At 38.1% G+C, this 23,316-nt stretch overlaps 1 protein-coding gene across 5 annotated transcripts in view; it reads left to right on the forward strand.

The window, feature by feature from the left end:
- The window catches only part of LTBP1 (latent transforming growth factor beta binding protein 1), a 209,614-nt gene that overhangs the window by 59,345 nt on the left and 126,953 nt on the right, over positions 1–23,316 (forward strand). For 4 of the 5 annotated variants that reach the window (XM_064509469.1, XM_064509470.1, XM_064509472.1 and 1 more), the window contains exon 5: positions 13,852–14,019. In XM_064509469.1, the coding sequence (XP_064365539.1) occupies positions 13,852–14,019 (168 nt within the window). Of the gene's footprint in view, positions 1–13,444; positions 14,020–23,316 lie in introns of those variants that run through there. The other variant, XM_064509473.1, reaches the window with a different exon arrangement.

The raw sequence follows: 23,316 nt of genomic DNA on the forward strand, positions 1-23,316 counted from the left end.
GGAAGGTTCAAAAAGGTGTGTAATCGCTTTGTCATCTACCAGTAGTTGTTTTTGCAAAGCAGATACCATTCTTTTTCTTCCAGCCAGCTGTAATTTTCCTCTAAATAAGATATCAGTGGCCACCAGAATTGGATTGTGTGCTTCTCTTCTGATTCTTAGCAGTTTCCCCATACTTGCAGTGACTGTTGCTGGTCAGAATTTGACAGAAAAATCTTAACTTCTGCCCTTCTCCTTAGGCCGTTTGACTGTGTCAGTTTATCTCAGTGATCAGTATTGCAAGTGTAGATGATGTTCCTTCAGTATAGAACGACTGTAGACTAGCTACCAAACTGCCACTAAAGAAAAGGGTTGCATGAGGTTTTTCTTCCGTCGTAGCATAAGGAAATAACTCCGTGCAGCTATAAGGCAAAGGAGCCACTACTCTAACTCCTTCTCCTGCTTTGCTTATTGGAAGTTCTCTGTTAATTACAGTACTCTGAGAGAGAGACAGCTGTCAGAAGAGGAGGTAGGAGCTGAAGCTGAAGAGTATTTGTTGTAAAACCCCCATAAGCCCCTGAGTGAGTGGTTGGTTAGTAAAACATTCTACCTTTACTGGAAAGCCTATGGTTCTTAAAACACCTGAGGGACAGATAATTAAAACAGGTTGGTACAGGCTGGGAAGTGACAAGCAGAGCAGCGACCTGCTGAAAAAGACACCAGGATGGTCTTGAGCCAGCAATGTATTCCTGCTATGGACAAGACAAACTGCCTCTCCCAGGCTATGTTAGGAGGAGCATGGCAGATCAAGGGGAGTTACTCTCCTCCTCTGCATTGCACTGGGAAGGCTGCGCCTGGAATACCGCATCATGTTTTGGGCCTCTTAGTTCAAGAGGGAAGTGGAGAAACAAGAGGAGGGGGTCTAGTGGAGGGCTGCTGGTTTGGAGCCAAGGGCATAAACGTGATGAGAAGCGGAGGGAGCTGGGTTTGTTTGTTCTGGTCAAGAGAAGGCGAAGGGGGGATGTAATGGCAGCCTACCCCTACTTGACGGCTTGTTGCAAAGATGACAGAGCTATAATCTTAGTCGCAGCAGATGACATGGCTGGGGGCAGTGGCCACAAGTTGCAGCTTGGGAGGTTTGGACTGGACATTAGTGGGGAAAGTGTTTCAGCAGGAGCATGCTGCAGCGCTGGAGCAGGTCACCCCCTGAAGCTGTGGAACCTCCATCCTTGGAGGATTTCAGGGCTCTACTAGACACAGCCATGCTGACCTGATCTAGTGTGGTGATAGTCCTGATCCAAGTAGCCTGGAGACCTGAAAAGATCGCTTCCAAACAGCATATTTCAGTGATGCACTTGGTAGATACAGAATCCATTTCTTTCTTTGCCTGTGGCCAGTTGTTGACACCACCTAACACCTGAAAGTATGAACTTTTAGCAGGATTGAAAAACATAGTAATGCCTTCTTTTACATTCCTAAAATTGATGTCTGTTCTTCAGATAAGTCATTTAAATATATGCCTCATTTTGCAGCTTGTGACAATTGAGATCTAGTTTTTAGAGTCATTCTGTGTTTTGCCCTTCCAACTGAAAAAAGTGGATCTTCTAAATCACTTGCCCAGTGTTGTTGGAGTTTGTGTTGCCTGCATGTATAGAACACTTTAGCATACCCTGACTGGGCCACAAAATCCCCACCTGTAAAATGATGATATTGCCACTTACCTATCTTACAGGCATGTTGTGAAAATATGTTAATTAGCACCTGAGTCAATCAGAAGTCACACCAAATGCAAAACTCAAGAGGTAATGCAAAGACTACTTTACTCACAGCTGCAGCTGCCTTGTGTGAAGTAAATAAAGCATGTGTTTATACAACAAAGCTATCTCAAGCATAAATATATATATACACATACATATATAAAAAGACGGTAAACAAGCCTAATCTGTTCTGTGCATTCAGAAAGAATAAGGGATGTATGCAAATTTTGCAATTGAAGTGCACGTTAAATTTATACAATTAAATAGCATGGATAGCATAGCTTTTTTTTTTTTTTTTTAAAGGTAGATGGAGGTTTTTTGGTCTTGCCAAAAATCCTTTATAAAATACAGTAAGGAGTCAGTCTTGTTTGTACTAAAAAAATAAAGAAGAATTTTAGATAGGTAGAAAATAAAACTTTTCTTGAATGTAAGTAGTACAAGTCACATAATGGTTAATAAATACAGGATTACAGTATGCTACATTGACTTAATTGTGTGTATGTTGTGGCTTGGAGTTGGACAAGTATGCATGTTATGGGTGTTAGTGTTTTAAAATCTGCTCATGATTCTGAGGGCAGAATTTAGTTCTTCACATAAAGATGAAGCAGAAACAATCATATGCAAATCGCGTAACAACTGTTCTTAATTACTAACACATTAAATTGCCTCATGTTTTACATCATCATTTTATATATTTTTATATAGATGAAATACGATTGATGTGGAAGAAAATGTGCCAAAACATAGAACTCTTATGTGCAGAATACTTTGTTAGGATTTTGACGTAATAATGGTTTTCCTACTGTTGGAAACATAGTACACTGGTAACTTAGAGAAACTCTTGTTTAAGATCATACAGAATTTACACATACTGTTTCACTGATGACTTCATGGATTGATTTTAGTAGAAACAGGTGTTGCTTTAAAATTCCAGTTTACACTATTTTTGCAAAACTGCACCATTCTGACTTCACTACGTGACACTTACATCATAATAACACTATTTCTCCATCAATAAGCATGGGAAAACAGCTGTAAAATACATAAATGTTCTACTGGTGAAAAAATGCATTCAAAGATACGACACACATGCCATGTAAATGCATCTGTCATTTGATGTTCTACCACAATTCTGTGTTACTCATTCCATGTATGTTGACTTCAGGGAAAAATCTCACCGGATCAAAGGTAGCAGAGATATTCTTTGCTACCTTCTTGATATTTCTTTGTGGAACAACTTTGCATAAACAGCAAAATAATTCTCTCACAGGCTTGTCTTAATCAGAGTGTTTTATGGTGCTGCTTTGATGAAACTCCTGCCAAAGCGTGTGTGTGTTTATTAGAGCTGAACTCTGCTGTCTTTTCTAAATAGCACTTTTAGGAAATTTAGAGGTAAATGATGGATGTTGTTAAGGCTGTGCTCTGATTAAACAAGGCATAGCCAACAGCATGAGGTGGGTAAAAAGAGAATGGACAGTTAGAGTAACAGGAGGCAGAAGAGAAGTATCCCAAAGAAGAGTATCCCGGTAACTGAAAAATCACAGTACGTCTGTCCAAAGAGACTGTAGAATCAAATTCACTTCAGTCGCTCATGGGAACTGACATTCATGTCTTGCTCCTGAGGTTGTACATGATCAAATACAAAAAAGGAATGGTTTACTGTTAAACATCAAGTTTTCTTTTTTTTCTTCTCAAAATGTAAAGCTTTTCTTGAGGCAAGAGGAGGAAGGGAAGCTTTTACAGCACATTCTAAAATGTTAAAAAAGATTTTGGTGGAGCCAGCATCAGGAGCAACTGTGGTTTTGATGACAAAACTTGAACAGTTTTAGTAAAGAATCCTTTTCCCCCCTCATTTAGGTGCAGTTCCCACACTGCTTTTGAAAGCCACGACAATCCATAAAAGTCATTTAGAGCTTGTATTTGATTCCAGTGGAAACAAAGAGGCTGAACTTCAAGTATAAATTGTTTAACTGGGTGGACGTTAATGCAGTTAGTGCTGTAGAATCAAGCAGCCCATTTGCTTTGCTTTTGCTTTAAAAAGTAGGGTGACAAATTCTGAAAAAAATTATCTTTAACAAATTAACATAGTTTATTTAGCAATTATAAAAGACTGTGGAGCTCTTTGAAATCTTCAGAGACAGAACAGTTGCGTATAAATGCAGATTACTTCCCTCAATATACTAGAGCTGCAGGAATTTTAACAATACTGTTTCCAAGCTTTCTTCACAATTGTGTGTGTCCATACAGGGTTCATGATTGAGGATGAGCCAGTAAATCTCCTCTCCTCCTCTCCCTCCCCCTGACTGTACTTGTCTGTTTGGACTCCAAAAAGACCTTATGACCCTGAGCTCACCAATAATTGAATGCCTTTATGACAGGCAAGGGCTGCTGGTGCTTCATAGGCATAAGTTTAAATGTTACGTTCACCTACTAATGGATGATCAGCTATCCACATTTTAAAAGATGGAGGCCAAGACTGATAAACAGCAGTGTGGGGAAAAGTGTTGGAAAAACAGATTGGTAATCTGGCAAATGGAGCTAAAAACAGCCCAGAACGTGTTATAGCTAGGGGAAAGCACAGAATGAGACAAATGCATCTCAACTGCTGTGATGAAAGAGAATTGGCTCCAAAACCAAAGATTTCTCAAGAAGAGAAAAGAGAAGAGACTTTCCAGAAAATTCTGTGCAGGGAAAACCTCTATGACATGTTTGAAAAATAGTGATTCAGCTAGATGCATGGACAGATTGAGCCCACAGAAAAAAGTCCCTTAGCAAGGCTAACATCATAGTTGTTGTCATCCAGGTCTTGGATACCAAGGAGCAGTTCTGCCTGTTGCAAGTGGCTAAGTCTGGTTTTGCTCACAGGAGCCCTGCGCTTGCTCTCCCGGGATGTCAGGGCTGTCGCCCACGCCAGAAGCAAAGAACAAATGCTGACAAAAAAGCACCGCAAGAAGTAGGTCCTTTCGTACCGTGAAACAGAGATTTCAGAACCAATGACGTCCTTATTTCTGTGGACATTTTTTTTCCCCTTAGAAAAGTAAAGGAAAAGAGACCTTGGCTTCATGCACTGCTGAGAGGGGTGATTTTTAATGGTGATGCAGCGTGTGAAGAGGGCTATGCATATTTATAACTTAGTTCCATGACGTTCTATACCTTATGTCACTGTTTATGGTTTGTTGACTTCCTTAGTGCTTTTCAGTTGCTTCATTTCGGGAAATTTAATATTAGATGAATGTATTCTGTAAGCTAATATTTTTTTAAACTTTTATTCCTTATTCTTCCTGGAAATGATAACCATTTCAGAGTGTAGCACCTAAGATTTGGTTTCTTGTTTAAGGGAGTCATGTATCTGGGGGAAAAAATTATACGTCTATTTCAAGAATTTCTTTTCTAAAGAAAATACACTTTCTCAACTTAAGACTTAGTATACTATCTTAGGGCAGGGTGAAGTCTGCTGTCTTGATAGTGGAAGGAGCCTAGACAATAACCTTAGGCAAAGTATGTAATTTCAGATGACTGAAATTAATTGGGAATGAATCTTACTCCTGGTGTATAAAAGCCTAATCCAGAGCTCCTTAGAAGAGTCCTTTTGATAAAGTGGACTGTAGTTGTTGCATCTGGCAGGAAATACTGGTAAGTGTCAGTGATACAACTGCTGCCCACCTGAGCTCCTGTGTCACTATCAGGTTGTGTGGAAAGATGCTGAATTTGTTATCTGAGCATGTAGTTCCTGTGATAGTGCCAGCCGTCAGTGGAAATTTGTGGTGGGCTGTGAAGTCATTGCTGCCATGTTACAGCTGAGATGAGCACCAGGTAGACTGGATTTCTGTCCTAGATCTAAAGAGGATTGTCTGTTCCTAGATTTGGCTTTACGGCTTTTGCTCCCTTGCCCCTCAGATGAAAGCCTTTAGGGTCCAGACATGCTTTAGGTCCCAAAGGAAGTTGATATCTTGAGTGGGAGATAAACAAGGCCTGCATACCTGAATGCCATGCTGCATTGCTTACTGCTGGAAATGTCTCCAGTTCCTAACCGTAAGCATAGATATGAACTTCTAATTGCAAGGCTCTTGAGGACCTCGTAGTTCCATTTCTGGACAAGTGTTTCAATCTGAAGAAGACAGGCCATCTGGGTGCTAATCTCTTGCTTAATTCACCTCAGAATCTGCAGCTAACGCATTCCTCTCTCTGCCTCTCCTCAGGCATTCAGTCAGCTAAGCCTTGTTGAAACTCTCCTGCTGGATTCAGCTCCCTAAGGAACACTATAGCGTAGTCATGTTAGGGTTGGAACCCCAGCTGTAATGGAGTCCCCCAGTTTCTCAAAGGAAAGTGTCTAAGCCCTAAAAGGATTTGAATTAAACACAGTCCTGTGTTCTCTGCATTTCCTGTTTACTGGGTTGGGCATGTTTGTGTTCAGCACCATGCTGGCTTGGTGGTTGCTTGCTCCATGCAATTAACTTTTCTCATCTCTTGCACAAGAAGGCCTAGTGCTGATTAGAGGCATAATTTAAGGCTAAAATTTTAGCTCTGAAATGCTAGGCTTCTTAGTGTAATATCACTTTGTGGATCTAGGCTGCATGTAATAACCTTAAAATATATCAACACAAAACAGGTTAAAAAAATCCTCACCAAAAAATTTAATCAAACAGAATTGAGCCCATTCTGTCAGGCATCTCAAACTACAGTGCAGACTCTGTTAATTTATTTTGGGCAGTCATCTTTTCTGGAGCACCCCAAGCTTTGTAAAGGGAAATGATATACTGCTTACTACCAACTATTGGCTAGATTTTTTCACATTGTTTTAAACATGAAAAATGGCTGTAGTCCAAGATAGGATGTTCTCTGCCTGAGGATGGCATACAGAGAATCATCATGGTGGTAAAATAGACAGGAAGAAAAAAGTTAATTCATAAAACCTGCTGACAGAGATCCCAGATTTCCAGTCTGTGTGTGATTCATGTGTTACGCACTTGCACAGAGCAAAGTTGATTGTGATTGCTGTGAATTCATCTGACTTGCACTAGAAAGGTTGTGTTTGAGAAAGAATGTTTTATCAGCAGAAGGCTTCTGGGGGGCATATGAACATGACTATAAATTTATTTCAAAACTATCTTTGCACTTGGGCCTATATGGGCAGCTGCTTCTTTAATGAGATACTTAAGCGATGGCTATCCTTGTCAAAGAAAACAGAACAAGCCTTTTTGTAGACTGCACAGGGTCTGTCAGAATGTGCCAATGTTAATGAAGAAAGCCTAGCTGAATGAGGCAGTTTTCACTATAGCAAATTACTTTAAACAAATAAATTGTGTACCTGCATCTCTATCTTAAGCTGATATTAACAGAACTGAACAGTAGGCTACTCATCTCTCCTAGAGAAGACCAAAAATTTTGCTATATGTTAGATTTTTTTTTTTTTTTTTTAATGAGGAAATCGGGAGAAGATCTTGCCTTTGCTGTGACAGGGAGCAAGGAAGAGATTGTATCCCCATGGTAATTGGGAAGACAAAAGGCTTTTCCAGAGGCCTTTCTTTCACATATCTTTTTTCTTACCTTAGAAGTCTCAGAACCCAGTCTTCTGGATGATTTCTTTCCCTGTCTGTCAAGGATGCTCAAGAAGCGAGTAAGGCTTAAAAAGAGGGAAAAGAAACAAGAGGGCAATAGAACCAAGAAGTGTAAGAGCTCTGTTCAGACTGGAGGGAGAAGATTGTGGTAGGAGCACATGAACAAGAAACAAGGAGGAAATGTTGGCATAAAGATAGAATGACATGGCCAGAGACAGAAATAGGTATATATAGATGTGTGTGTGTGTGTGTGTGTGTGTGTGTAATAGCAATGGTGATGATAAGAATGGCAACAAGAAAGAAGTTGTGGAGGCCACTTTTCTGTTACCACGGAATAGTCCTGTTGGCTTCCATAGAGGCAATAGAACTGAGCGCTTAGAGTGACAGAATATCAGAGATTAAGCTTTTTTAACGAAGGAAATAGCTGTAATATCATACAAATGCAACAAAAAGAAAAGAATTATAGAAATAACAAAAAGTGGAACAAATGGTGGAATTAATTACATATAATGTGTAGCTATAGCTGTCTAGACATGGTAATTAAAGGACAGCATGGCATACCCATTTCCCTTCTTGTTCAAAATATTTGGGTGGGTGAGTGTGCATGCATACAGAACCATGGGGAATACTTTTTAAGCATTGGAGGAGGCTTTAGATTTGGGATGAAATACGTCTGGGTTGCTTATTTCAAGAAAGGTGAGAGCTAAGTGAAGGGAATCAAAAACAAAACAGGGGAGAATGCAGGTCTACAAAATGTGGCCTGTTAGGAAGAGTGAGAAAAATTCAGGTAGTTTTCGTCTGGAGAAGATGAAACTGAGGAGATGCACAGTAGCAGTCTCCAACTATGTTAGAGGTTGATCCACAGAGGGATGAAGCTTTTTTTCAGAGTTTGCTGCAGATAAGGCAGAGAGTAAAGCACTTGAATTGCAACAGGGAAAATCTGGGTTAGGTATTAGGAAAATCTTTCTAATGTGAAGAGAGCCTGAAGCACTGGAATACATTCCTTGGGGAGGCTGTGGAGGCTGCCTAATAGAAGACTTTCTGTGCAGTACTGCTATTTCATCCTGCCTCGGGAAGAAGAAGAAGAGAGAGAGAGGAGATTAGGTGATTTCTCGGAGTCTGTTCTAGTCCTTTTTAGGCCTGGCAAAAGCTGTATCCCTCTCAGTGTGTAATAGGAAATTCAGGAAAGATCTGCCTCTGGTCTGTGCATAAATGCAATGACTCTCCATGATTCCTCCCCCTCCCCCCCCACTTCTCTCTTACTGCAAGTTCATATTCCAGACTCTGACATATGCAGGATGTATGATAGCCCTGTTTCAACTTGTTCTAATCTTGGGGAACTGAGGATTTTTTTTTAATTGATGACTCAGTGGTGATAAGACAGAACTTCCTTATATATTGTCAAAAATCTAAAAAGGTCATTAGGCAATAGCTCTAAAACCTTAACTATTTTACTTACATGGTAGATTTTTATACAATGTCAGCTTTCCTTTTGGCTGAACAAGCATATCTAATGGTAAGAACTAAACCAAGTGGACTGGTAAAATAACTGGGAGAGACCTGGTTTAGGAAATCAGTAATTTCCTCTTCTTTCTGTACTTTTATTCCGTCAGCATTTAATTAAGAAAAAAAAGAGAGTGAGAGAGAGAGAGGGAAAGGGAGTTGGTCATCTGACATTTTAAACTATTGAATCTATTTCTGTTTAAAAGTTTATCAGCTTTGATGTGAGGAGAAGATAAATAGATTTGGGTTCCTGAATTATCCTCGTGCATCATGGTTATCATCTGAAATCACTTGAAGTTGCCTGGGATAAACCCATTGTACAATCTGTTGTCCTTGGGAATAGAATAAGGTATTTTTTCCAGATAGAATCTTTCAGGTCTCCTAAGTTTCTGCATAGATGCACATAAAAACATACTGGGTTCAGTGCAGAAATAGGGTGCCCTGAAAACCCTGAGTGCATGTCATTCTTGGAGGTACTAACGGAAAATTTACAGTTTACTTCTTAGTTCTGTTTCTTCCTTGGGGAGATTTGCCTCTGGATATGTGTCATAAGTGAAGCTATGAAGAACCCCGAAAGTAGTGTCACAGAAGATTTTAGTGCAAGGGTTATGGGAAAGGTAGGTGTAAGCTATACCAGTCAAGCCTGCAGTATAAACCACTGCTTGTGATTTTTATTGTGAATAAACACATTCTTTTGATTAAATCACTGTAAAACATGAGAACATTATACACACAATAATATAAACACATTAAAATATTTTCTCTCCCCTTCTTTGCCCCACTTGACCTATGAGACAGTACAGTGTAGTCATCTTTTTAACAGAATCCCAGTTCAGCTTTTGCTAGTGTTGCTTGCCCATTGTCTTCCCTCCGAACAGGGACATGCCACAGATCTTCTGAGATCCGCTACGGCTATTGAATACTGTCGTAGCGAAACCCTTGCAGAATGCTGGAGCTATGAGGGCAGCCATAAAACCAAGAAAAAAAAATGTGTTTATAGAAGTTCTTTTAGAAAGAGAATAAGGCTGAGTAGCATTACAAACAAAGGGACCCAAGAGATTCATTAGGAGTCCTTCACCTTAGCTAACTCTGCCCCGGAATGAGCAAACAAGGCACTGTGACCACCTGGGCCTAAACCCTGCCAGCTGCCTCTCTCTTTAACTCATTCACCTTTTCTGCCAGAGCAGAAAAAAATCACTGTTTGCCATTATGGGGGCAGAAAGGATTCTATGAAGAAAGCTTTTTGCTTATATTTTCCATTTCTCCTGCAGTGGTTGTTGTTAAGTCATAAATTTATCACAGCAGGAGCTTGCCATATTCATAATATTATATCATAGCGACTTACAGAGATGGAAAGAAAATCATATCCATGCAGTGCCAATTTTCAACTAAAATCTCATCAGTTTATCCAAGCATCTTTCTTTTTGAATCTGTCCCAAGAGAGTGTCACAGGTTAGAAATTATGGGTACATTCTTCCACTGATCTCCTTCAACAGATATATCTAAGGATCCTTTGGTATAAGTGAGCCTAGACTACGAGGCAGTACCTTGCAGGGTGATAGTGCAGTTGACTGAGCTCCCCCCTGTAAATTTGCTGCCCAGATCGGGGATGGAAGACTTAGCCAGCATCAAGTAATCCTAATTCTCCTATCTTTAGTAAACCAACAGTCTTAAATTATCTCTAGTTCTGCCATTTTTTCAGTAGCTTTGCTGTTGATTTGGTGTTTGCATCTTCTGCTTTTGTTTTCTTTCATTAGGCTTATTTATTTATCTGATCTCACACTCCTATTTTATCACAATCTGGTGTTATACTTAAGAGCACACTGAGGTGTTTCATTTCCACATGTTTAAAATTGGTTTTGAAGAGTTTATGATACATTTCTGTCTCTCTCTATATAAAAAATGATTCCAGGTATGTTGCGGTGCTTTAGCACTATCTTTTTTTTTTTTTCCAGAAATGAATTTGAAATAATCTAAGTTGCAGATATTTTTGTGTCCATGTCACTATGGTACGATCAGCAAAGCTGCTAAAGTTTAAAGATGAAAATAATCAGTATGCTGCCTTGAAAATATATGGTTCTTCTTCAATGTAAACTAGCTCAAGCATAGGAGAGGTCAAGACTATAGTGGTGATCAGCTTTCTCTAGCTTTGGAATAGTGATTTTTAACATTAATGCTTCTAAACTAACTAAAAAGTATTGAAGGATATAGTTTCTCACTTGGGATTAAATTATCTCCTCTCTAGGGAAGAGTAAAAAGACACAGGAGAAAGGGAGAGGATTCAAGGAAACCAAGAAGCTAACCTTGCAGAGTTTCTGCAGAATGCTTTTTTTAAGGACAAGAATTTTTGGTGTCTTCAATTTCAATGTGCATGTATTATGCTTACTGTTTAAGTCCCTGAACCTTAGGATGTGTGAGGACAGTACTGTCTACTTAGGTCCAAATGCAAAGAAAGCTGAAGATGATGTCTCTGCCTTGAAACACTTGCTCTTTCTCCTTATCAGCTGATCAGCTTTCAGCTTGAAGGCCTGCTTTAGCTTTTTATTCTTCCTAACTGTCTCCTGAAGAATTGGGAGAGTTGAAAGTGGTGGCCTGCTAGGCAAGGAAAATAAACTAATAGTTATAAAATTATATTTTTGATAAATCTCAGAAAGATGGAGAAAATATTCCAATGTCAAAAGAACATGAAGTTGTCTTATTTCTGGCTGTATGTAACTAATAAAACAGGAATATCCATGAGAATTGTATTGGTGTTCTAGCAAAAGCATTGCTGAATAATGATTTGAATAATTGTAGGGGTGAAGGCTTGCATCATATGCTTATCAGACTTCTTACTTCCCTGAAAATCTGCATTTAAGTATTGTCTCATGGATACTCTTTTCTCTGTACATATTGGGCAGTGTTTTTGAAAGTACTGTTCAACTGTTAATTCCGTATTGATACTCTCAAACTCACATGCTAACAACAAGGGATGAGAGAGGCAAATTTACGATTCCAGTTAGTCAGCCAGCCTAATACTAAGGTATCCCTTGTAACAAAAAATTTTTTGCCACAGAATTTTTCTGTTAAAATCTGAACTATGTGATAAAAATAATTTTCTTGTTAATAGTGATTCCAAATTATGCTATGGCTTGGGACTTAGCAACATAGTACAAAGCATTACGGAGGAGAATTAAATTGTGGTTTAGATCCTTCTATGCTGACAAAGCCAACTTGGTTTTTAGCTAGGCTGGAAAACTTGTCTGGGTCCCCCAATACAGTAGTTTTTACAGTTTAGGCAGGACTGACTTTTGTGACTCAGCTAACCATGTTTTTTTAATTAGAGCACATCCTAAAGGAAAAATATTACTAAAACATCAGAAAATATAAAATAGAAAATGTTTTGGGCTTTTCTAGGAAATGATTTTTTTGGATATAAAACCATCCAAATAAAATACAAAAATTGCAATATTGCTTGTGAAGCTCCCTTTAACAAAAGAAAGACTTGACCTTTCTAGCCTCAGCAATTCACAAGGCACTAGATCTCTGTTTACTGGGAAAGGTGTATTAATAATTTTCATGAGAAATGCTTGGCATCCAGGGTGTCCTTTAAAATAATTAAGAGCACAATATTAGCCTCAAGTTGAAATATTTTATTTCTGTGCCTGTCTGGGCTGTGCTTCTTCTAAGTATTGTTTAGGGAGAATAAGGTGGGAGCATCTGTAATACAGCTGCTGTTCAAACAGATCAGTGCCTCTGACTGTAGACAAAACAGTTGGCACAATTGCTTTAACTTATTTGTTTATGAAATAAGAGGACTTTATATGCTTTTTGAAGTGGGAAGATTTTCTTCATTTTCCTGAGATTTTCAGAAAAACGTTTTCCCAGAGGGCATTTCATAAACTAGGTTGGACAACTCACTGGCAACCTTTTTATTTCTATGAGAGGAAGAAGGAGGAGGTGCCTCTCTTTCTATGCAGCATGTCTTATTTTGGGATTGTTAGGTTTGTTATGAAAGCATTTATGAATAGTTTTCACAAAGATGCCCTGATATATTTGCAAGAGTTTGATGAATTTATGAATAAGGGTGCAGAGAGCAAAATGTTTGCTTTTTAAATAATTTCAAAAAAAGGTTTTTTTTCCCCTATTTTTACTAGTTATTAGTTTTAATCTTTTTTTTCTTCAGCTGTTAGATGAGGAATCAAATATATCTGCTCCTAAATCAAATTCTATAACAAGAAAAAGGTTTTCTAATGAGCTTAATTTAAAATTGTTTGCTCAGTCTGCATTACTTTTGAGGGCTTTTTAAGGCTTTGAGAAAGTAAACACAATGAAAATACAGCCATTTTCTTTTTTATCTTTTAGAGCTCAGAACTAGTGTTTTCAGCTGTTGATATTTACTCACTCATTTCTCTGACTTAGCTATTTATTATTTAAACAAAGGCTGACAGCAGACCTCAGTCCCTAATATGTAAATCCTTGTGGAGAAATAGTGCCAAAAAACTGTGAAAAAATGGGTCCAGGCAGCTGCGTCACAAGGTTTGACCACTTCGGGCTGGGGTGCCAGGAGATTTGAGACAGATGTTTTCAGACATGCCGCATGCCTAAAACATTTCCAGGGGTCGAGCTACAAATAGTGACTTAATAAGTGCAGAAACAGGAAAAGTATGCAGGAGGACACAAGAGTTTATTCACCCCTAGGTGCACAGCCAGCCTCTTTACATTACATCTGTCTGTCAGGGTTGGCTATTTAAGCTGTCATGCCCTTGGTATTGCGCTTTGTCTGACTGTGAATAAAGTGCAGCATTGTGATTACTAATCCCACTCCAGTGACTTGACTTTAAATGTGGTTTTGGAGCGTATCCCGGAGTTCTGTTTGCTAAGCTTCCTACTCCTGTTTCAGAGACACCACTGGAGATCTATGAGAGAGAGCACTGCAGACTGCCCTCCTCCTGTAGACCTGTCGCCTTTTGCTACACCCCCCCCCTTTTTTTTTAAAAAAAAAACTTTTTGAAGGAAATCAATGGATACCAAAGTGATCTGTTTGTTTTTCTTTTTTTCTTTGCCTCTGCTGACAGTGGGAAATCACACTGGCCGCATCAAGGTGGTCTTTACACCCAGCATCTGTAAAGTGACTTGTATCAAGGGCAACTGTCAGAACAACTGTGAGAAGGGAAATACCACCACCCTCATTAGTGAAAACGGCCATGCGGCTGACACGCTGACAGCCACCAACTTCCGAGTAGGTAAGTACCCTGAAACTGTATTTGTCCTTAGCTGTCCTCTCTCAACTAACAGAGGGAGGAGATACTTAGTTATTAATACCAGTTGTGCATCTGTTACTCTTTGTTTGGAGGGCTGTGCTGAGGAGGAACCATTGTATGTTAGACAAGCTCTCTGGGATCCTTCTGAAATGTTCCCAAAAGTTCCTTTTGTGCCATAGGAAAAAAAAGAATGTATTTTTCATCTGAAGTTTCAGCTGCAGGGCTGCAGTATGCTAAGCTGAAGCTTTTGGTAAAATCTGCCCCTCACAGTTTGTGTTGATAAACAGAGAAAATGTCAGATTCCACCAAAAGTTCTGTGTTCTCCCTTTTTACCTGCTGAATCAGGATGAAATGCACACACAATTCAGTCAATAGAGTGAAACTGTCTTCTAAAAATCATTCAGGAGATGCTTAGGACTACAGTCCTTTTTAAAAAATACATGTCAGTTTACAACTTTTGCTTATTTACTGCTGGGAATAAATCAGATTTCATATTTGTCATTTTTTGAAACTGAAATAATGTGAAGTTTAATCAAAAGTATTCACTGTTAATGTTTATTCTTTATGCTTCTTCAATAAAAGAATCAATGATATGCAAGTCTAAACCCTGTAACTGGTCAATTATGTTGAAACAAATCCTGAAAGCTGTCTGGGATAATGGACTGGTATATTTTAACTGTACAATACATGATGGTGATAGAAACTTGTGTGCAAATACTAGTTCTGTAAACTAAGAGAGATGCAGCTGTGTAGAGACAGATGTGTGAATACCTCAAATTTGTTGTTTCACAATATCATACTGTTAACTGCTCTTAGAGAGTATTTTTGTGGTGATCGTGAAAATATTGTAGTATCTTTATCTGCAAAAATTTAAAATTAATTATTTTGCTGGTGTGCACTTAAAGAATGCCAGATATGAACACTGTGATTTTAGTCTCCTTCTAGTATAAACACAATGTCAGGCAGTGCTGATGCTAGCCAATACTGCCTTTTTTAAAGTGCACTGTATTTCAGCCTCTGAGGGAGAAAAAAGCGATTCCAGATTATTCTTCTTTTCATCCAGACAGACGATACACAGAGCAGTTCCTCTCTTAAGACTCCTACTAGACTATCAGACTAGGGATGAAAGCTCTCAAAATGTGTAACACTTTCCTTGATAATACACATATTTGTATAATATATATGTTTTGGAATAATGTTAATAAAAACAGTGTTTTAAAAGAGCAATACAGCACATAATTTGGTTTTGTTTATGTTTGTTTTGAGGCATTAAAAAAAGAAAAAGATAAAGGGATAGTAAATTAACACTTTATATTTGTGCTTACTGTTAATATGGACAACCACAGCTAAGTAAGTTTTTCTTTCATGTTTTCTGACCACCATGAAATGATAGGGTTATTTTTCTCTCTCCATTTGACCTTTTTTTTTTTTTTTTTTAAATTATGAAATGTTGAGAATGGGCAGTCATGTAGTTTGTCTACTATGTAAATCTGGGCTGTAACCTGATCTTCTCTCAAATACTTGAAAACTTAGATCCTGAAGACTGACCTGTTAAGACATGTTAGGCACCTTCCTTCCTGGCCTCAGGCCATGCAGTTTGTGATTCACCGTGTGCAATAGACTGCTAGAAACATTCAACACAAGCAGTTGATAATTATATTTGATAAAAACGTAGGGGAGCATTATGTCTCAAAATGTATAATACCAAATCACTACACACATGTAGACCTTTTTAGCCTGTTTGTGGCTGTTTTTTCCACTATCTTTAAAAGACCAAAAGCATTCACAGCAGCTCTGAGTATGATCATTTTCACAGAAGAGGAATAAGAAACAAATCTAAACTGTAACTTCAAGGTTCTCCAGTTACAAATAAAAGTACTTAGTGAAGTTAATTTATTTCTTTGTATTCAGAGAGGAGAGACCCCCTGCCTAGAGACTGAGTGCTTTCATTGGTCGCTGTTTTTCAGGAGCTCTTGATTCAGGGTTTAAAACATGTATTATTTTAATGATTTTTATTTCTGTTCTCCGGCTAGTGTCTCTCATTAGCTCAGGCTTGTCCTGATGAAGATGTCTCCTTAAAGCAGATCCATAAAGCAGAAGTAATTTGGGTCTTCTGAGATCATTTGTTTTTCTTGTATTTTTAACATCTGTATTATATTTTGTTTGTACTTTTTGCTCTTAAGGCCCTATTCTAAGCTTGTTTCTTTAATGTTTATCCAAAATGCATGAAAATTCTTCTTGTGACCATTTGACATTAAAAAGTGTAACCATAAAACAGAATGTTGTGTTAGAAAATACATATTTAAAAAAGCAGCGAAGAGCACTTCTTCGGTATGTTTTTAAAAGTACTTGTTCTTTCTATATGCAGAAAGGATAAATTCACATGCCCTATTTGGAACACTAACTCCTTTTACTAATAGTAGACACCTACTATGAGTGGGAAATTAGGAAACTGCTTCAGATTGTTATTGGATCTAAAAGCATTTCCTTAGCGTAAGCAGCACTGTAGTACACAGTATTTAATTTTGATTGTCTGACGACAGATTGCAGTTAGCCATCACTTTGCTATGTTTTTAATGATCATTATTTCTAATAATAAACAAAATAAAATTTTATATTTATCTTTTAAACTTCGTGCTGAACTTTGTAAAAGTTTTTTCAGAGAGCCTTTGTTGTGGTGCCTGTACTAAAGCTGCTAAAGCTTTTCCATGGGTTACTTCAGATTCTTAAAATTTGCTTGGTTGGTCATTTCAGCTGCAACTTGATAGCAGTGAGTTCAGACGAGGAACAAGTCTTGGTTTTCTAAAGATTTTATTAGATATGGATAAGCCATTAAAAAACAAAAACCAGCAACAAGAAACGAATTGGGGAAAATGTAGCTTTTCAGGTAGCTAGGGTTTTGCCAGATTTCGTAAAGAGCTCTAGCATTCCAACCAGAGGTGATGAAAACTTGGTATTTAAAAGGGAGGGATCCCCTTGATTGCCAGTGTGCTTCAGTGAAACTCTTTATTTTATGGTTTCATTTTGTGAATGGGGTATGCACAGTTAAACTAACCAATGTCCAATATTTCATTGGCTTGGAGAATGAAAGCATTTAATCTGAGTGGAAACTTCTGCTGAATAGATGATTCTCATTATTCTATTGGATGGGTTCATGTGCAGGTTGTATGGTATTTCAGCTCTGATATATCTACAGAGGCTTGTAAAACAGGGACTGTATATGTGCATAGGAAGGGAAGCATATAGAATAACGTAGGAGGTTCCTGTGTCATTCACTGTGGAAGTTACTTGGCGTAATGTGTCCTGTTTCTCTTCAAAATTGTTGCATATTCCAAAATGTCCTTTTTTTTCCCCTTAATTTTCTCTCTGTAAGGAGCAGGAGAATGACAACTAATTTGTAACTGTAAAACAAAGCAGTCCAAAGTTAGGAAATGCCCAAATTAATATTTTTTATACTCTTTAATTTTTTGCCCTATTGATATATGCATTTAATTATAGGTTTACACTTTTTTTCTACAGGTTCCCCTGTCTCATTCATTGCACAGAAATAACAGAACTTAGTAAAGGAAGCAGTCATTTAATACTTAGGTTTGTATTCACTGTTCATTTGCAGCCCCGTGTCTCGTTTAAAGCAGTTCGTTCAAACTGTTATGAATGAAGAGTTAAAAAGAATTACATGCTTTTGAATGGGAATGCATATCTTTCTGCAGAAGTTGTGTGTCTGAGCACTTGGCAGTCTCCGTGTCAAACGGGGAAATAGCAGCACTCTGCAGATGGAGAACCAGCAGATTTTAAAGATATTTTCCCCAAGATCATAGAAGACGATTGTGGCAGAGATAGCAATAGAATTATTTCTCTCCTAGTCCATTTTTCATCACTCTTTAACGCTTATCAGTATCTCTCTCTCCTTTTAACATTCCCTTCCTCTTCTTTCCCATTCTCTTTTCCTATAGCCTTCGCGGTTGTCCTTCCTTCTGGCCTCACTGTGCACAACCATAGTTTGCCTAGACTATTATCGGTAATGAGAGAATATTATGTTGTGTGTTTCCCCTTGGAAGAAGGGGAGATTTTTAGGTACCCTTTTTTCTTGTTTCATTGATTCTAAAGGAAAATCAAAAAGCATTTCTCCTACAGCTTCACTGATCTTTGTAAAGAATGTGCGTTAGTTATGGCATTGGGAATACCAGATTTATACATTGGGGCCTGCAGTCCACGTGAGCCATTCTTTCTTGTGATGTTAGAGGAAAACGAGAAGATCCTTATCCAGCCTCCCTTCTTCTCCTCCTCTCCTCTATAAAAGGCGCTTTTCTCCCATCCTACATTAGCAGGCTACTACCTGCATCCACCAAAGATCGTTTGGTGACATGGTGTCATGATGTTCTAGGTGAAAGACATTTTAATCTATTTTAGAGAATTTTCAGCATGGATCACAATAATCTGCATATACAGTGCGCTCCTGCAATAATGCCCAAATATTCATGTTGTCAGTATGTGATACCTTAAAAACAACCTACTTCCTTTATTATAATGGCAAATAATGATATTGCCTATAGAGTTTTGGCACTTCCCTTATTAGAACTTTGTATCTAAGACTTTTCCTGTGTTACTCTGTTGACTGTCTGCATAATTGAGGTTGTCCAGAAGTTTCCAGTTATGTATAGACAGCAACTTCCAAGAAGAAGCGTAAACATTTTGCTCAAATTTTATTTGGTCTTGTGTTGAAAGTAGTGAAAGAAAATTTGACCAACATATTTTAAAACAATGGGTTATTTGAAGGGAATTTAGGAAGAAGAATTACTGTGTAATTATTATTTTAATAGGATTCCCTATCTAGGAAACAGTCTAGGGAGTGTAGTTCCTCAGAACTGTGAAAATATAAGGCAGATATTTTATCAAAAGTTGATTGAATTTCTGAATTTTCTTCAGACATATATGAGCATGAATTTCTATCACTACTTCAGAAGTTAATGTTTCTTTTATTCAAGCATTTCTTGTCCTATCAAAGGATTGTGGAAGCCTCTTAGTGTTGGTTAAAGAATGGCAATGACCTGTAAGCAAGCCAACACTTTTTCAATGGTACTTTGTGTATGACGGGAGATCCAAGAGCAATAAATGGCATTTAACTTTTTTTTTTCTTAAGGGAATTGCTTTAATGCTGAGTGTTGGCATAGCAGAAAGAAAATGAACACCTAATTTCATTATGAAGGAACAGGATGTTAAACCATAGCTTTCTCTTGCTGCCATTTGAGGTGTGATAAAGTTTTTGTTGCTTTGCTCCATATGATACATACTGTCGTACTACATTCAACAGGTACTGTTAGACTACGACATCTCACAAAGATTTATCAGTGCTGTTTGGTTAATGCTCATACATAAGCAGCACAAAGAGGCATTTGTTTTAAATAATAGTGGAGGGAAAAATTGATGACGTATAAAGGCTTGTGTGTCAGGGAAGGCAGATTGAAAGACCAACAGCTTGTAGAAGTATTTGCGTAGAGTTAAGAGAATTCAAAAACTTTCCTGGCAGCTTGTGTGAGGCATACCATACTCATTTTTCTACCTGTTATAGTTGCTTCTTTGTTGTATTACTGGTTTGTTGCAGTCCTTCAGTGGTGGCAACATCTTAGAAGAGATACTTTCTTCGCTGTTAAGAAGTGTAGTTACTGCTTGGTGAATGGTGACATCCCTGGGTAGATGACCTGTGTCAGATCTATGTAACTTGTGCTCCAGCAGAGCACTATTCCTATGGCTTCAGCTCATACTTAGCAGATGTAGATGCAGCTTCTCAAACTGAAGGTTCAAAATATTTGATAACAAATGTCATGCAGAGATTTTTAAGTTCCTTCTAATAACATAACTAAGGAGAACGGATTTTTAAAATGCTTTGTTTTTCGACTTGATGATGTTCCATTGGATATCCTAATTGATGAGGTGGCCACTTCTGGAATAACTACTTAGATCAAGGGCAGTGTATGATTCATGGTCTTGTTTCAGCATTGTATTCTCTGTGGTAGGAGTAAAATGTTGCTTTGAAATATTGTTTTTGCAATTGAACTTGTGATAGTATCATCCTTTTCTGAAGTAATTATGATGCCAGAGACTTGCTATTCATGCTGTAGTATCAGTCTAGCCTTTTTATTCTCTCTATAGTGGCTACCTTGTAACCTTATTTGGTAAAAGATTGGTTTCCACTCTTCCTGCAGTAATTATCATTGCCGTTCTGTCAGGCTTTATTGTTTTACACTCTTTTGCTGCCAGATGAAATATTTTTTCTTTTTACCTGGCAGACACTTGAAAATTCAGAATTCTCAGACAACTCAGTTAATCTTTTAACTTTTAAGTCTTCCACAGCAGTAATGAAGCAGGTTGCTCAGTCAGAGTGTGTCTCTCCCTTAAAAGACAAAGAATTTTTTTTAAAAATCAGGGAATTAGAAGTTATTCACTGTTTCAGCTGGTAATTTGAAATTTAATCTGTGTAAATGATGACCATGCTTTAAATCTTTATTCATGCAGCAGCATAGTAACAGCTGTAGCAAAACAAAGGGCAAGTTTTTTGCTCAGACACTGGACTTAGTGGGTAAAATAGAAAGGAAAATAGAAAGAAATAGAAGTAATGGTAGAACTACTTTATGAGTTATTTGCATCCTCTGCCTTATAGAAGATGCCTGGGAAAAGGTATTTCCCAGTCTGAAGAGCCAATGCAAAAACCCAGCAAGTTGATTCTGGGAGGAAACATTTACAACAAGCATCAGTTTAACAGGTATTCATTTTTCTAACCTGCCTTCATTCTATAAAGTGAATTTGAGAAGACTAGAGAATAATAATCTTTTTTACTTACCGTTCAGAGTGTGTAGTTTAGGCTTTCCTAAACTGAATCACTAGTGGACTTAAATTTTGGCCTGTATGGTAAATATACTCTGTGGTCTGACCAGTATTTGAGTTTTTAGACATTTTCAAGTTTTGGTTACCTATACTCAAATTACAAAGAGGAACCATATCTTAAGGGATTTGTTGGTGGTGGTATCCACATCTGCCCAGGTGGAAGGCTTTCTCTCCCTCTGTATTTGTCAGTATTTGTTATCAACAAGCAGTTCTGGTCTCTACCATACAGCTTACAGCATCTGTAAGCAGCTTTTTTTTTTTTTTTTGGTAATTTTAAACTAATTATTCAAATTTGACATCTTCCCCTGTGATTCCAGTGGAGGCCAGATGTTAATTTAAAGAAAATACGTTGTGCAGCCAGATGATTTTAATGAGGTTGAACTAACTTAGACAAGCCTGTTAGCAACTCATTTCTACTCCCTTGCTCACCTTAAAGACTCCATACCATCACTGAAGCAAAAGTCCATCTGCTCTCAAAGCACTCACCAAAGTGTATATTATAGAGAACACAGTTTTTGGATGTGCAGTCATAGGAAAAACCACAAATGGAAATGGTACAAAAATCCACACCTGCAGCCATTCAAAAACACATGGAGTATGTTCCCCTCAAAGCTAAAGCAAAACAGCACACGAAGTTGAAATGCATAGTGCTTTATTTTATTGTACGTGGTTTTTAACTTATAGGGATTAGCTGACTTGTAAGTACTGTAAAGAGAGAACTAGGAGTGTATTTATTTGAATGATTGCATTGTTGCATATTCAAATAAACACACTACCTTGTACAGCTATAATTGCGTTACTGCTAAACCAAATGTCTTTGCACATACCTCAGTGAAGATCAAGTATATGCCAGCTTTGGCTTAAAAAAAAAAAAAAAAGTTGCCTTTGAATTATGCAAGCACAAAAGAGGCTGCTAGATTGCTTAACTGCTAAAATGTACTGTTTATCATGGCTAGATTTCTTAGATGGCAAATGGGTTTGTATTAAACATGTCCTTTTGGATATAACACAATCAGGAGGAAACAAGCAGCTCTACTGATCACAATCTTTTCTAGTTCCACCCATCTCCCCTGTCTATTCCTTTTTGTTTTTTCTGCTCCAGATAATTCCCTTCTCTCTGCACAGTGTAGCCTGTATAGCTTTCTGCTATCCATTCAGTCTTACAATTTGAGTATCACTCTAGTCAAGCGGACTGTTTTGTACCATAGACACAGAGGGATTTCTGGATCTTTCTTTTGGAACATGAACTGTATATTCAGTACGCGCGCACCCACCCACCCACACCCACCCACCCACCCACCCACCCACCCACACACACACACACACACACACACACACACACACATATTTAAATTCTTTAAGATTTGTATCTATCCATAAAAATCTGAACTGCGAAATGAGTTTCAGCCAGGGATTTAGAAACGTGAAACAAGTTTAAAGTCCATGGGAATTTTTAAAGCTTTTTTTTTATAAACCTCTTATGACATCTTGAGGGACACCAGTTAATGAATAGAAGGAAAATAGGTGCTTGATTCTTGAATAGGAAGGGTTTTGAGCTTTAAGAAACCCAGTCACAGTCAGCATTTCTCATCTGTATTTTATGCAGCCAAGTACTTTGTATATTTGTCTTGTTGGTTGTATTTTAGTTTAGCGTAAAGATGATGAGCTGTGCTATGAAGTCAAATTTAGTATTTGACACTGATCAGATACTTCAAGTTTAGGGGAACTTGCAGCAACTTTCTATATCATATCTGAGGAGTGCAGGTTCACTGAATCCTCCTGGAGAGGAGCCTGTCTCTGCCCATGGGTTGTGGAGGGATCCCACAGAGACCAGCCTCATAACGTAAGCACTAGTGGTAGCTGCCTGAGTTAGCCAGGCAGCTGTGTCCATCATGCCTGTTTTAAGTATTGTTTGATTATACTAAATTCATTCTGTTTTGTTATGTGCCGTATATGTAGGTGCTAGAACACCTTTTTTCAATATAATCTAAAATTATATAGATCTAGGAATGACTATCATGGTAACTGGAGAAAAGGGATCTTTTGTAGCTGCGCACATTTTGCTGGACTCTGGACAGGTACCATGCTGTGGGGTGTAGCTTCACACCAGGGTTGCTCAGAAGCTAGGTGCACTTCTCAGTTCCCTGGTGTTGGTGATGACCAGTTATTGACTGCATTGTGGGTTGGTGCATCTTGTGCAACAATGTGTACAACTATTATGTTTGTTAACACAACCATGATAGTAAGTGTTGCATGTGTGTATTTTTTTAGTGGATTTCCAACAGTAAATTCCCTGCAGAGTAACTTTTAGCCTTCTACTCATTAGTAATGATGCTTCTCCTTTCCTCCTTCGGAACTCCAGGATTTGAGTCTTTTGCTTTTCACTGGTCTCCTATG

Source organism: Dromaius novaehollandiae, chromosome 3 (assembly GCF_036370855.1).
Source record: "Dromaius novaehollandiae isolate bDroNov1 chromosome 3, bDroNov1.hap1, whole genome shotgun sequence".
In the NCBI taxonomy this organism is placed as follows: Eukaryota; Metazoa; Chordata; class Aves; order Casuariiformes; family Dromaiidae; genus Dromaius; species Dromaius novaehollandiae.